The sequence below is a fragment of the Strix uralensis genome, chromosome 4 (genome assembly GCF_047716275.1).
Source record: "Strix uralensis isolate ZFMK-TIS-50842 chromosome 4, bStrUra1, whole genome shotgun sequence".
NCBI lineage: Eukaryota > Metazoa > Chordata > Aves > Strigiformes > Strigidae > Strix > Strix uralensis.
The window spans coordinates 92,931,688-92,947,262 of record NC_133975.1 but is presented as its reverse complement, the minus strand read 5'-3'; the positions used below and the strand labels follow the sequence as shown (position 1 = coordinate 92,947,262).

The 15,575-nt window shown below is 40.9% G+C and overlaps 1 protein-coding gene across 3 annotated transcripts in view; it reads right to left on the bottom strand.

Moving 5' to 3' along the window:
- MIDEAS (mitotic deacetylase associated SANT domain protein) overlaps window positions 1-15,575 on the bottom strand; it is a 57,460-nt gene that overhangs the window by 8,092 nt on the left and 33,793 nt on the right. For all 3 annotated transcript variants that reach the window (XM_074867908.1, XM_074867910.1, XM_074867909.1), the window contains exons 3-10: window positions 11,406-11,726; window positions 10,513-10,858; window positions 9,991-10,057; window positions 5,104-5,246; window positions 4,146-4,249; window positions 2,701-2,776; window positions 1,437-1,525; window positions 141-290 (exon numbers count right to left, since the gene is read on the bottom strand). In XM_074867908.1, the coding sequence (XP_074724009.1) occupies window positions 141-290; window positions 1,437-1,525; window positions 2,701-2,776; window positions 4,146-4,249; window positions 5,104-5,246; window positions 9,991-10,057; window positions 10,513-10,858; window positions 11,406-11,726 (1,296 nt within the window). The remainder of the gene's footprint in view (window positions 1-140; window positions 291-1,436; window positions 1,526-2,700; window positions 2,777-4,145; window positions 4,250-5,103; window positions 5,247-9,990; window positions 10,058-10,512; window positions 10,859-11,405; window positions 11,727-15,575) is intronic.

The following is a 15,575-nucleotide window of genomic DNA, read 5'->3' as shown; positions in this document are numbered from 1 at the left end:
ATTATGTGACAAAGGACAAGTTTGTGAGTCTGGACTCCTTCACCAGATTGTTTCTGCTTTTGGTTTTACCAGCAAATGAAACAACACACAAAATCAGACTTCACACCACAACCCAAAAGAGGCGAGAGAAATTTAATTACCTTGATGTCAACTTCAGCTTCATCTTTCATAGACTTCTCATTAGCAACATCAATGTCCCCAAAGATTAAGGTCCCGTTCCGACCGATTTTCACCTGTTTCTTGTACGTGTAGTAGAATTCCACACACTGAGCCACTGTTTTGGTTTTTATCTGGTGTTTAAAAGCCATAAAAGTCCAATGGATTACATGATTTTAAGAAGGCTTATAAATAATTACTAAAGGTGCAATAAATATACTTTGTATTTTTCTTTCCCCAGTAGTCTCCATTCCAGCACAACTGCTGTTAAAGCTGCCTTTTCTGTGTCATATCCATGTGCGTGCCCCATCCCATCCCCTATTGCCACTGTTATTCACTGAGAACTACAGCACCAACTTTCCAAGGAAAAACTGGTCAATGTAAAGGTGACAGAACCTGGCACTTCGTAAGCTTAATGCACATCTTAGCCTCCAAAATGTTACAACTGAGCTGTCAGGCTTGAGAGCAGCCCTTCAGTTTTATGGGGGAGCTTTATTTTCCAGCAGCACTTCAGAGAAGACCAGACCAGAATACCGATCCAAAAATGGAAAGGAAGGTTTGCAGCCCTTTCCCATTTTGGCCACATGCATTTCATACACATGTGGTGGTAGATGATTATCAGTACAGACCTGTGACTGCCTACATATCCTCTATCAGTGATTTTTCTGGAAGTTTTTGGAATATATTCTTAGCTTCTGGGCTTCTGCAACTTAAATGCCTTTGGGGAATTTATTCAGTAAATATGTACGCAACCCCTGGTTTTGCACTCTCCTTCAGTGATTTCCCCCCACTGAAGTGTCATACCTCGTGAAAACAGATGGCAGTGATCATTTTTACTACCATTGTCACAGAAAAGCAGAAAGAGAGATCCTAAATGAGGCATCATTCATTCACATATCCTTCTTTGGTCCTTTTCATCAGTAGCAAGGATGTGTTTCTATTTAGTTTTATAAGCAAGCCATTTAAGCCGTACTGGAACATTACCAGCACTCTATAAATACGCCCCATAGAAGTGATACCTACAGTGTGGACTAATGGAAGTAATGCAGTAAGTACAGGAGTTAAGTAAACAACAACAGCAAAACAAACACTATTCTAGCTTTGTAGTGAGATTTTATGCTGGGCTGGATCATAAAATTTCTCTGAAATCTTCTGAGTGTAGGACTTATATAATGCTTAATACTGAAATTTCAGAAGAATCAAGATTGAACTCCCTGTATTAAATGCTCAACTAACATGTAAAAACATATCATTGCTGTCATTAAAAAAAAGTAACTTACAAGCTTTTGGACCAAGAAAAAGTCTTTCTTGTAGATTGCAATGCCTTTGTTGAAAAGTTTTTTTTCAGCAACTTTCCACTTGTCTGATCCTGTAGGAAAAAAGTTGTAATGGAAAGCTTTGCAATTTCAGATGTTTACTCTTCTATATACTACTTCTTCATGTTCGTCTTAAATAAGACCAATACACACATGCAAGGGTGTAGTCTCCCATCACACCTAAGCCAACATAACTGCAGACTGCTGTTAACCCCTCCCCTACTGCTCCACTTCAGCCCTTCTCTCATCCACTTCCTCTGTGTTAAATCAAGTACTTATAACCACAGGTGAACTCAGTTCAGCTTGCAAAAACCAGTCAGTTAGATGAACTAAGATGTTTTCCAGCAAAACAGCAAGGTGAATAGACACACTTTGTGGTGGCCCAGTCATGGATTTTATACAAGGGTGGAGCAGGAGAACAGGATCTTCTCTTTCAGCAGCAACCCACTGTACTTGAAGATTTATTACATCTCAAATATTCCTACTATCCTAGCACCCTTGCCTCTAATAATAAACACGTTCTGGAATCTCCTCCTGCCTTATAGATATTACTCAAGTAATATTTCCCAACCATTACAGCAGGAGTATGTAATAATGAAGAAATGTAATTTCTATGCTTTGTGGCACCAGCTATTATATGTCTCTACCACCATACATCAGGCCTTTCAGGTGGCTAGGGTTACTCTAGATCACTGAAGCTAGTGTCACATGGCTGACTTTTTTAATTAGGTACAAGACTAAAAAGGCAGTTTACAGCATTTAAATTTTGCAGAAACTTTGACAGACATCAATAGTTGGCTGAGCTTTCTTCAGCAAGCTTGAAAACTCTTCCCATAAAACCCCCTCTTAACTCCACCCTGGAAATTCAGAGCAGAGAAGCTGTGGTTCTGAGGTTACCACAGCCTTTCTTGTACATACTAGCTATCTTCTTGCATTCTCTGTGGTTTAGTGTAAGGGATCACATGCTCTTTTCCCCATAAAGGAAATCAGAATGCACACACATACGCAAATACACACATGCACATGTTCTGAGACATGCAGTGTTTCTCACATTATGAGCATCATAATTTGCACAGGCAAAATTCCTGGCAAGCCATCATTTCATTTACCACAGAGAAGAGTGGTCTTTTAATCCTATTGTAATGTTAGAATTCCCCAGAAGAGCAGAAAAGGATAAAAAAATCCTTTATAATAGACAGGCAGCACGGAGTTATTCTGGTTAACAAACCTGTGTAGTGATAATCTGCCAAAGGGTGGGTAGGCAATCGTACTGGCCTCTTCAATAGCAGGTTGGTCAAAGCTCCCTAAGATAAGCACAAATAAAAGTAATTTAATTTTGGGGTATTTGAAACAAAGAACAGGCAATTGTGAATCCTCTCCTTTCTGGCAAGCTAAATGAAAAGAACCATAGCACAGTTTAACATTTGGGACAACTTTAAAAATCACATTCCTATCTGCTGAGTCTTAGGTACCACAGGCAAGTGGTAAGCTCTCAGCACCTCTTCATGTCTCTGCGAATTGACACTTTCTAACACAAGCACTGCGGCATTGGAAGAGGGTTAATTCCATACACAGAGAGCATGCAGCAGTTTCCTCTCATTTTCTGAAGGCCTAAGTTACGTACTCACATCCAAAAATGCTGCCCAAAATTATGTCTGTCTTAAACATTTGAGTCATTGCGATCTTATCTCAATTAACTAAGCAATATTTCAAAATAAAACAGAACAGTCATGTGATTGAAAGATTCCACACAAAAAATCCCTTTCAAGCTGCTTTTTACTTTGAATTTAAACTGGAAGTGCTTTCAAAATTAGCAGGAAGGAGAAAATGGACCCATGCTTCCATCAGCAGTTTAAACCACCAGTGAGCTCTTACTGCCAGGAGCAGACCTGCTCCTCCCTAATGCCAGCAACAGCATTCACAATGGTGGGCTGGTTCTGGGAACTTATATCTAGCAGAAACCTAACACATACACACAAAAATTACCTTTTATTTGTTCTCTTCTCCAATGCAGGTCAATACAGTGTCACAAGTGTCAGTGCTAGCACACTACAGGGGATGGGAAACAAGCAGCCAGGCAAAAATGTGGAATACTCCTGACCACAGGTCTGAGTTATGCCAGGTTAAATCGATCATAGAACTATAAAAGGATGACAACCCTGTGCCATATGCTACGCTCTGCTCTTTGATATTACCTCCCAGGGGTGTCAAAGGGCATTTATGAAAGTGTATCATGTCTTACAATACTGACAGGAAGTTAGCAGCACAGCTGTTCTATAGACAGGCACAGAGAAGTTAAATAGATCCGCCAAAAGTAAGTGGAGCAAGACACTGCACTTGATATCTCAGCTTCAGCCCCAGCCCCTTATTTTTCCTTCCAACATGGTCATCTTCCCAGTAAGATTCATTTAACAGTCTCAGCTCACTCACCTGGTAGACTGTCAGTTTGTCTGCTAAAAAGCCAAACACATCGAAGTTGGAAATATGCAAGATAGTGAGTGAACAAGGCACTGTATGTCAGGCAGAACCCAATTTTCAGACATCCAAGGGACACTAAATAGTGGGAGCCAGATGCACAAGGAGTTTGCAAGACTCTCCTCTCAGGAATGACAGGTTACCTGGCCTTCATTAACATCTTTGACCACATCAAGGTGAAAAGCTCAGAAGACTCACCAGAATGCTTCCCTTTGCTTCATGCAAGAAATGCAGCGCCAGCTCCTGGTTGGTTCCAGCCCCAGGAAAAATGCTTGAACAGGCAGCAGCTAGAAGATTTTCCACTATTTCCACAGAGGTACCAAACAAATTCAGATAAGAAGATTAAAATGGAGTTTCCTACAGGATTTGCATCATTAATTATGTCTAGCCCTCTTTTGAAGCAGGGCTAGACCTAACAAAGTAAAACTCTCAGAGAAGTTGAATGTCCTTGAAAATTTATCTGGGTTAAATTTGGACACAGGAACTCATTAGGTCATGCAGCATTACTCTGCATGCAGCACTATTTACACATAGAGTTTCTTATCTCCTCCCTCCTATAAGGTCTTCCCATCTCCCTCCACCTCAGAGGTTTCCTGAATCCCCCCTTTACATTGTGAATTTCCATTTCACAATACCCTTTTTTCTCTCTCATCAGAAAGACTTCTTCCAAGCCTCCACACTTCCTCTTCGCTTCAGGATTTATACATGCCACAACCCATGGGGAGCCGTCTGCTGATGGTGCACAAGTCTGCTACTAGCTGCCACAATTCTGGCTTCCTCATCCTGACTTCTGTCTACAACTTGCTTTTTTTAAAACACTATTATGTCTAGAACATCCCTTGAAAATGCAGAAGTTAAGTGCATGTGGTGTTCAAATGTTAACAAAGACAAGGAAGCTTCACTGAGCAAAAGGCTGCTTTTTGCCTGACCAGTAACAAATGGTCCCATTTTATCTCAATTAAAAAACCAATCCTATCAATTTCTCCCCTGCCATACACAACCTGATAAACAAGTTTTACTCTTAAGACTGTTTTCAAGACCACTCAAACATGTCACCTGACTGGCAGCTCTGAGAGATTTTAAATTATGCCTACAGTAGATATGTGGTTACCCCTACAACAACTGTGACAATTCAGTCCTGTTTCCACATTCTTACCATTCTCTTGGGTGACTTTGTTGGTTTCCAGGTCGCCCCACGGCTGCCACACCAGCTCTGCTTTATGTTCATCAACTGCTGCCAGAGATCTGTCTTGGAGTGATGGTATTTCTGCTTGAAAGCGAGTTCCTACATTTATTCGCCTGCAGAAAAGGTAAAAACTAATGGTCAGGCCCCCTTTACAATACCCAGAAAGTCTCCATCTCTGCTAGAAGCACTAATTATGAAGACACTGAAACGCAGCAGGCTCTTGCATATAACATGAACAGCTTTCAGGTGTTGTAGGTTACATTAATAAGTATGACTCAGAGGTGAGAGGTTTTACATCCATTACCGGTTTTCATTGTCTTATCAACAATGCTTGACACTGTATTTAAATTGGGATCCCCCAATAACTGCTCAAAAGTAGTTATTAGTATTCAATAACAACCCCTTTTTGAGAGGCTGTCATGCAGACTTCTCCTATGGCAAGCTTGCTCCTTGTGCATAAGATAGGTGAGCCTGTTTTAGTATTAACTTTGTGCCAGCCATAATTACAGAATCATAGCATCATTTAGGTTGAAAGGGACTTCTGGACACTATCTGGTCCAACCCATTCAGAGCGGGATCAATCTCAAAGTTTAGGCCCCTATGACCTTGACACAAGCTAGTATCTTCTAGAAACTATTTTTAACAACTGAAACCAAAAATATAAACCAATAAAAGCTCTATTTCTCATTCTGTATCAAAACCAAATCCCATTCTTTTAGCAACAGTCTCATACTTTTAGATTCTGAATTAGCGGGCAGATTTTTCACAACATGCAATCCACAGAGCACTACACTTGCTTTAAACCAAGTGACCATCCACAGAGATTCTTCTCTGTACTAGCAAACATGATTTTGTGCACAGAGATAGGTAGGAACCACCATCAAAAGACTGCTCTACCAGACTTGGAGGTCTGGAGGTCTACACCAATAGCACAGCAAACAGCGAGAGCATGGATGTCCTTTGTCATTGCTCTACATCTCTTACTCAGTGGCAAAATACGCAGAGACAGCAGTAGCTACACAAACTCAGTGTAAAATAAGTCCAAGGACAACTTTCTAAGTAATATAGCAACCATGCACGTAATTCAGAGGTCCAGAAGAGAGAGCAAAAGAAATGTCCAAGCTAAGCTAACAAAAAGACCCTTCAGAACCCCAAGATATCAGAAAGCCAAGACATCTGAAAGCAGCTGTTGCTCAGACCAGTTAGAACATAATGAAATCTATTCTGAAATAAGATATCTATGCTTAATGCAAAAATGTTCCTCTTTTAGATGTCAGTCAACTAGCACCATACTGGTAGGTCCTGAAATAGTAAAGGATGGAGAAATTAGTACTTTTTTTTGAGAGAGAGAGAGTAGACCAGGCAGTGCCCACAATATAGTTAAACTCTGGAGTTCCTTCATTAGAAAAAAGGTAAAACTCCCCACCCAAGACAAAGTTTGCTATAGTTCTCAAGTCTCAGCTTGGTTCTCCCCCAGCATGAGGGGAAACACAACTACCAGAGAAAAAGCATGATCTAGTACAATAAAGAATAGTAACAAAAAAATCTGAGAATTGCCAGCCTCCAGACGCTTCTGGTCCTCTGCTGCTCTGAAATGACACACACTTGTCTATTATGAAAGCAAGAGTCTGGAAAAGGTGTGGGGAGGCCTTGAAACAACACAACATAACCCATATAAAAACCCAGAGAGATACTAGCAAATGTTCCAATAGGATAGTTTGAAGTCCTAGAAGACCGTGGTATCAAAGGGAAGGAAGAGGGTATCGTTTTCTGTTATGTAAGGGGAAGAAGGAAACACCTTCATTCCCCTTCTTCTGCCCAATACATCACTTTGGTATTGTCAGTAAGCATCCGCATTGTGAGATGTCATGAGCTGGAAAAGACTCTATCAAAACAAATGGCTGACTTCTAACACACTTAAAGAGAGATTTTTACAAACTATTTCTTTTGCATCTATAGCAGATTTTCAGTGGTTTACAGTTTTGGTTTTCAGTGTTTTACAGGTACAGAAGTCTATTAAAACTAGAACGCTACATAGTTTTTCATTTTTGCTTCACCTGTCTTGATCATTTCGGACAGATACAGCACAATCCAGATCCAAAAAAAAAAAAAAAGCAAGAGATTTCATGCAAGACTGAGAAGACCTTGCTAAAAAGCAAAGCAAGACAAACACTGATAAGTCCTCCTTTCAGCACACTGTGATGGACTGCAGAATGACGTTAATGTGGAGTCTTCTGCTCACTGTGATTAGTCTCACTTATTGTTTCAGTATGCAGTTTCACAGGGGAGGAAAGGGTTACGGTTTATGATCCACCCTAGAAGAGAGGACTGCTGGAAACTGACACTTTGCTGTCAACTGGAAACGGATAAAAAGGCTGTTACTGCATTGAGAAATTTGGGGGATTTTGTGTTCCAAGACATAGACGACTCTGACCTCACCTGCGAGAGGGAGAGAGGCAACTGGAAAAGCTGGAGGGAAAGAATGTGTGCCTTCTTAAAAGGCTATCAGAAGTTACTTTTAATCTTGAAACTAAACTTAGAATATGGTATCCCTGGGCTAGAAAAGCCTAAGAATTAGACCTTGTACCTGCAATGCTCAAATAAAACCAGATTTCTACTGCAAGAGTTGACCTGAGTAACCTGATCTAATTTGGTCTGCCCTGAGCTGGGGCTTGGCCCAGAAGCAGCCTAGATTTCAGTACAGCAAAAGAGCTTGTCTGTGAGCACCGATAGTGCTCCTGGGACATCCCAGTATAAGCTGAGCCTGGTAACATCCAGAACTGAGGCTGTGAATTGGGAAGGCAATTCTCAGCTGATGCACCACAACTATATTTAAGGCTGGCTAGCTGAGGGGTGACTTTAAGACTTTGAAGCAGCTGAACTGCAAAACCGGTAGGACACAAAGATCTGTTGACACCAGCTGCCTATTGTACTACTTCACGAATAGAAGAATTAAGTTTCATTATCGCATTTCCTATTCTAAATCTCTGCAATGAAATGACCTTTTGAGAAGCATTAGCAGAAGGTCTGGCAAAGCACAAGCAATTAAGAACACAGTATCGGGTAATCACAAGTTCTGACAGAATCAAGACTACAAATTAAATTAAACATTTTTTTCTTAAAAAAAAAAAAAAAGTACTTCCTGCCATGTTTCCTTTATAGAAGATACGTTTACATAACTGACCACAACAGTGCTGCACAAACTAGCTTTAGAGCAGCAAACTGATTACTTTGACAACACAATGACCCCAGTTTGTTAATTTATCTTGGTTAAAAGTTAAAGCCAGATACCTACGTAAGCATCTGTTCAGTAAGACTTAAAATGACAGTAGGACAACCCTTTACACCTAACTCCTTTTGGCCACAGGAAATGAACTTGCATTACTAAGTTACGATAGTTTGAAATTTCCATCAACAGATCTGAAAATTTTCACATATGACTAAAACTGCAGCTAACTTTATGTCATTAGCTTCAGCAATTTAAACCAACAGACACAACAGCCAAAGACAACTGCACCATAGAGAGATCAAAGATCAAGACCTGGAGAGAGAACAAAAAAATATCTGTTCAAGAAGAGGTTCCCCAGGATTAGTGTGAAATGAACCAACAACAAAAAGATTAATTAAGCCATTTTTAAAACAGATTTAAACAACACCAAATGTGCTTATTTCCATGAATGGGCTCAGCCTGGAAGGGATTTGCAAAGGTGACAAGAATAATCTGGGTTCATTCACAACTGCAACATTTGCTCAGGACAGCCTGCTGCCAAAAGTGCAGAAAACTCAGCTTCAAACAGGAAGGCAGAATGGAAAAATGGCAAGAAAAAAATAAATTGACAGCAAATGCTCCAGCCAATTTTTAAAATACAAGCCATTTTGGACGAAAAAGAAACCTGGTATTCACTTGGGAAGAGTTTGAGTTAAATATCTCAAATGTTACAGGATACGCTGCAGAGTTAGAGCAGAGATTCCTGACTGCACAGAGTCAGCAATGCAGTGCCATGTGGGTGTTTTTATGCCATATGGGTGTTTCCATGCCATGCACCTCCATGTTTAGATTTCGCAAGAGTTCATTAACCTAGGTATAATAATGAATCAGAACTACCTCACTGTAGTTCTACAGCACTGAACTGGAGCTGATTAATACTCCCAGAGGATTTGCAAGGGCTTTTTTTTGCTACTCTGCTCAGGTTTAGCAGGACTGGCACCAAGCCTAAGCTCCTGACTCCAGCTTCAGTATCTCCAAACTGTGTTCCCTAGCGCTGCTGGGTCCACATATGTCTGAGCTTTCCCAGCACACAGCCAGCTAAAAAGACTAATGAGGCTTATTAGCTCAGGCCACACACACTGTGTGCAACTGGCTATAGTGCTTTCAGACTGAGCCAGCCCAGGAGGGAGCAAAGTCATGTTCACAGTTGTGCTACAGCTAATGCACACCGCATGGATGACCTGCGGTCTGACCAGTCCGTGTGAGAACTAACTACATTTTCCCATACTATGTTTTGGCCTTCCTCTAAAGAAGCATTATTTCCCCACTCTAAACCAAACATACAGCATACAAAGAAGGGTTTGTATGCAACAAAATAGGACAGATTCACCTTTAGCTAACCAGTAGTATTTCAGCCCAGAGACAGACAGCAGTAATACAAAGCAGTTAACATCACCAGAATTACAAGGTGCGTTTGCCCAAACATTATTTATCACATTCAATAAAGACAATTTATATTTTGAGTCACCAGTAGGAATATCTTTTATGTTTCTAAGAGATACATCAACTGTAGAGGGAACAGCTTGGAGGTTTAGGAGGAAGAAAGGAAGCATGTTTACTACCAGGCTGAGAATATTCTGGGTACTTACGGTTCAATGCTGACCGGGGTGGCTTCTCCCACTACTGTAAGAACAGGAGGGGTAACTTCCGAACTATCTGCAAGGAAAAGAACGAACTGCTCAGACAGCTTATCTTCACTTGAGATATTTTCTTCACACAGCTTGTAAATCTAATCAGATCTCTCCATCTCTCAAAAAAGGTACCCATACGCTAAAGGAGTTTAAGATGACCAAGAACTAACCTTCCAGTCACCATCTACGACTTAGTAATAACTATTTACTCTCCCCTCAGTTCAAGATAATGATAATCCATTCTAGAGGAACTGAGTTCCATTCCTAAGAACGTCAGTAGGGGGTGTTGCAGATTACTTGTGAATCCATCTTAACATGCATGCCCAGTTGGAAGCAGCATTGCATTTCCTCCATCCTAGCTCCCCAGGCAAAGTCCCGGTTCCACATAACCACACCTCCCAAAGTCATGATCTTCCTCCTATTACTCCACAGATCCTAATCATAAATTAGCCAAGAAAGCAAGGATAAAGTGGAACTTACTTGATCTAAGCAGAGTTCTGTGAGCACTTTTAGGAGTCATTGGAGGTGGAACCGAATGACCACTTGAAGAGAGGATAGCATTAAAATATAGCCCAGATCCTTCTCTCACTGGACTAAGAATTGGTGGAGGAGTGTAAGGAGGTAGCTCAAAGTTCCTATCTGAAGGATGATCTGCCAGACGGACAGGTGACCGTAAGTGGCTCTGATACGGAGTAATGTTAGAATAAACAGGTGGTGCAATAAAGGTGCCAGCTTTTGGTGGTATGAAAAGTGGCTCAGGTCTTGGTCGCTGCTTTGGTTTCCGGGCAAAGCCCTCTGCTTCATCCTTTGGAACAGCATCTTCATGCTATCAGAAAAAAATTACATACTTAATTTCATTTTAAAAGCTCACGTCATTTGAAAAACTTCAGTGAGATGACAACATTCTTTCATGGCAGCTCAAAATCTGGATAGGGCAGTTGGAGGGTGTCTCAACAATCAGCACAAAGGGAAGAAAGGGAAGAAGAAGATGGGTAATGGAATGGACACAGGAACTATTAGGTAGCAACACTAGCTCTGAGTGCTTATGAAGTTATATTTTACAATAACTACATGTATGTCTGGTCCAGTCTTTGGTTGCAAAGATAATGACCTCGTGGTAGCTTTAAAAGAGGACATAAAAGTATAGCAGAACCCTGGTACAGATACAGGGTGACACCAAAGAGTGGTAAGAGAAGACAAGATAATAATACTGTCTTAGATGGTCAAGCATTCAAATGCAGAGAGGCCTCCTTAGATGCCCAGCACTCTCTGCCTTGAGATCAAAGTACTTTAATAGAAAAGCATATGGATAAAAACTACATAATTAAATCTAACAGATTTGGCTCATCTTTGGTTTCTTGGTCTATCCGTACCTGATTTGAGGTTTCCATGTTAGTATTACGATTAGATCGCCTCCGAGTGACTATCACAGAAGGCTTGCGTTCACAAGGAGATCGATCATTTGTTTGGCCTTTCTGGAGCTTTCCATCTTCAGACTTTTCCTTTCCAAGGCTCTGGAAGTCAATTTTCCTCACTGGCACAGACACAGGAATGATAAGAGGCACAAGACTGTTATCCTCCCGGGCTCTTTTGGGAGCTGGTGGAGAACTGGCGAATTCCACAACAGTTTTTGCAGCTGTAGGTCCTGGAGCTGTTATCAGCACACTCTTCTTCTCTTCTGAAGTATCCAGTTCCTGAGAAGAAAAATAGATTCCTTAGAAGTTCTGTAGTACTTAACATAATAAATGATATCTCACTTTCAGTGCCTATCAAGTTTCTCAATGCAGTTTGCAAGCTGAAATGGATTTGGAAAAATGTTACTGGAAGAAAAAGAACACTTCAAAAAAGTGTTACCAAAATTTCTTAGAATTACTTGAGTATTGCCTGAAGTCGCAACTCCTAGAATATTTGTATACGTTGTTCTTAAGTATCATTCCACTACCTGTAGTCTGACATTGTATTTTCCAGATGAATTTGTGCCCTGCCATATAACTTCCAACAAAGGTTCTTCAGTCTCAGTAATGATCATAAGCTGCAGGTTATTAATTTCAAATATTGGACTTCTGTTCCAGGAAAGACTGAACCATGATAATCTTAATTAAATCTCTCATACAAAAAACAGAGATAGCTTTTCACTGCATTTTTTCCAATTTACATGACAGAAGCAACTTTCCTTCTTATAACTGGAGTCTTTGAGGATGTAAAAGTTAGGAGGCTTGAGCCTGAAGGACTGTTTCTCAGCAGAATCAACATGGCGTTAACTGCAAACCAGCACTTTTTTCATTGATATTACAGCTTCCATGTCTCTGCTTTCTTTCACTCATGGAAACGCTAGAAAATTGAGCTCCAAGGAGATGGGAATGGAGGATGAATTACTGAATAAACACATGGATACTATAACACCAGATGACTTCGGTACTGTTAGATCAGTGATTTCTAGTCCTTCAACTGACTATCCACGTGTTCATTCCACTCTCAATTCAAAAGTAGCTGCTAGCTCACTTAAGAACGAGATGTTAAAGTACAACTTTTAAAAGCATCTCTCTCTCTTCAGGGATGCAAAAGGCCTTCTTGAGCTCTGATGAAGTGCAATCTAGAAGCTGTAGAAGATGCTCCTTTTGGTGTTTCAGAACTTCTAACTTAGAGCTCTGTTTGGAAAGCCTTTGGATAGGATGAGGTATGCAAGCTCATCCTCTGTCAGAGCCACAATCTACTGAGGTATCTACCCAACAGCTGTGTTTTGTAGGTGGAAACTAAGGTACATTATCTCTTAATGATGACAAGAGGTCTCCAACCCAGACTTCTAAAATTTTGCAGAGGTTTACTGAAGTCCTCAAAAAGAATCTATTGTGTGCTGTTAAGAATACCTAATCCTGATTAAAAGCTGGCATAAGCAGGTTCTGTCATAAGGATTCAGACACACCCCCCCCAGTCATTTCACTGGTCATAGATCAAGAAAGGCAGCTTCACTGATAAGCGAGAGAACATGCTTCAGATGGCCCATGAAGAGTCAAACCACGATAGCTAGACGGACACTAGTCTGAAGTCCCACTTTGATACTATATTGAGAGAAGTGCAACTGTATTGTCACAAGATGGATCAGTCAGAGCCTCCAAATGAGAGTCCTGGTGATTTTTGTTGCTTTTAAGAGCAAACAGGTCCACTCTGAAACACTAAGCCTTCAAAAAAAGCTAGGTGCCAAGGTTGGGCAAATCAATCATATCAAGATTTAGGACTGCCTCCCTTCAAGATCTTTTATTAGAGTAAGGCTAAGTGTGCTCAGAAAAGTTTATCCCGTAAGTGACACCGCAATTTAGAAGTCTGACTGCTTCTTCACAGAGATGGGAGATACCTACCCCCACCATGCAGTGACGATACACATATCTGAAAAGTCACAATTGGCATCAACTGCCCCAGATTGCACTGCAGGAGGAATTAATGAGCTCTGAGGACCTCCCTTCACTACAGGCTGGTGATATGCATCTGTACTTTCCCAGGAGACTACCAATTTTGGCTTTGGAGGGCATTCATCATGCTGACAGATATGTCACCAGGGACCACTACCTCTAGATAGTAAGGGTCTCTTGTAAATTTTTGTAGCCTCCCTCCACTACTTCAGGAAACAGAGACTTACAAGCATGCCTTTTTAAACATATAAAAATGTAATCTACTGGAAACAAATGCCAACTTCCACTAGTCCTGCCCATACCTGAAGCAGCAGCTCACATACAGCTTCATACTGCTATATGTGGGCCTTCATTCATCTGGGAAATTTATGCTGTTATCACCTTATTACTGAAGCCTAGTTAAACATCTGGGATAGCTCTGGGGTCTTCTGGCAGTGAGATCCACAGTAGATAGTTTTTCACCACTATTTAGAGCAGTACATTCATACTGCATTCTTTAGACAGCTGCCAAGAAAAGTCTTGGTTTTAATCAGATTACTTTTTTTTCCTCCTGATGTAGCTGTTACTAGTGCAAGCACCCTAGCATACTTTCTGAGTACCTGAGAGAATAATGACAATCAAACAAGTAATGACAATATGAATATGTGAATGAGCACCAATTCTGACCAATCTAAAAACCTCAGATACTTCCTGTGTGCTACACAGATCTCTGTAGGTGAAGAGAGATGAACCAGTTTCCTGACTACAAGGAGGAAATCATGGCAGCCAGTCACACAAAAGATGTCACATTCCTTTGGCTGTATGATTGGTTAACCATGCTCCTTTTATTTTCAAGGTTGTGAGGTAACCAGCAAAGGACTCTCTTCCTTGATGATGGGAGAGATGACTCCTTTGAGAGAAGAGGAAGAAGGAGAGCTGAATAGTAGCAGAGATAGAGAGAAGGCACCACTGGGAACTTAATATAAATGGTTGAGACATCCTTAAAGATGCTCTGGTCTACACCAGAGCTTTTCTGGTCATGAAAGATCACACATACTTCGGATTTACTAAGAGGGGGCATGACTGATTTTGGAATTAAGCTATTTGTTTCAAATCCCTAAATAATTTCTCAACTGTTTGATAATGGTCAGAGGTAAGCAGAAAGGAGTCATTTTTGTAGAACTACTATGGGATTTTCAGCTATCTCAGCACCTCTGTTGCAAAATTTGGATCAGGAAGGCTGCTGGATAACTCCAGCAAGTGCAACTTCAGTTTAGACTCTTGTATAAATATCGAGGGATGAACTAGTGATCTAGGGTCCTCCAGGATACCCACTGGAAACCCATCAGTCATTCTGGCATCAATCCTGTCTATCCCTCAAGCGGTTTCTAAAAAATTTAGAATTCACAGACAAAACCCAATGGTGATAGCTGGAAGAACTGTTCCAAGGCCACTGCTGTGATCAGACAAGAAACAACACCAGCCTTGTAGAAACATCTGCCTGTACAGCGCTTTCTGCCATAATTCTGCACCATCTTGCTAACAGTAAAGGCAGCTTCTCTCCACAGTCAAACTGAAGCTTGTCCATGAAGGAGGCCAGTCCAGACAACTGCAATTCCACAAATAATTTTTTTTTCCCTTTTGTATGTGGCAACTGGTGTCCTGCCCTGTGCCAAGGGAAAGAGGCCAGGTAACTAAAACCTCTGTCTCCACTCCATAAAGGAATATTTAAATCCAGACACCCTTAAGATGACCATTTCAGATCAGAGAAGAGTTTTCTGCACTATTAAAAAAAACAAATTACACCGTCTTTTTGCATGTAACAGTTATATGTGAAGTGAAGCCAGAAAACTAAGAGTTGAGAATTTGCTGCAGCCTGTAAGCAGCAATAAGCTTACACCACCTGAAAAAGGCAGGCACAGTATGATGGGCAGCTCTGGTGCAAAGCATCAGTTGTGATGCTACATGTCGACAGACGCTACTGTCCGAATACTGATTTTGCGTAAGGTACACATCTACATTGGAGTGTTCAAACAACTGGTTCAGATTATGAATGTGTCTTCTTTCATCAATGGCCTTCTTACATGCTCTTCACATAACCTCTGCTAGAGAAGGCTTCTAGGTTGTTTATAACAAAGACACTGATAAGAGCAGCAG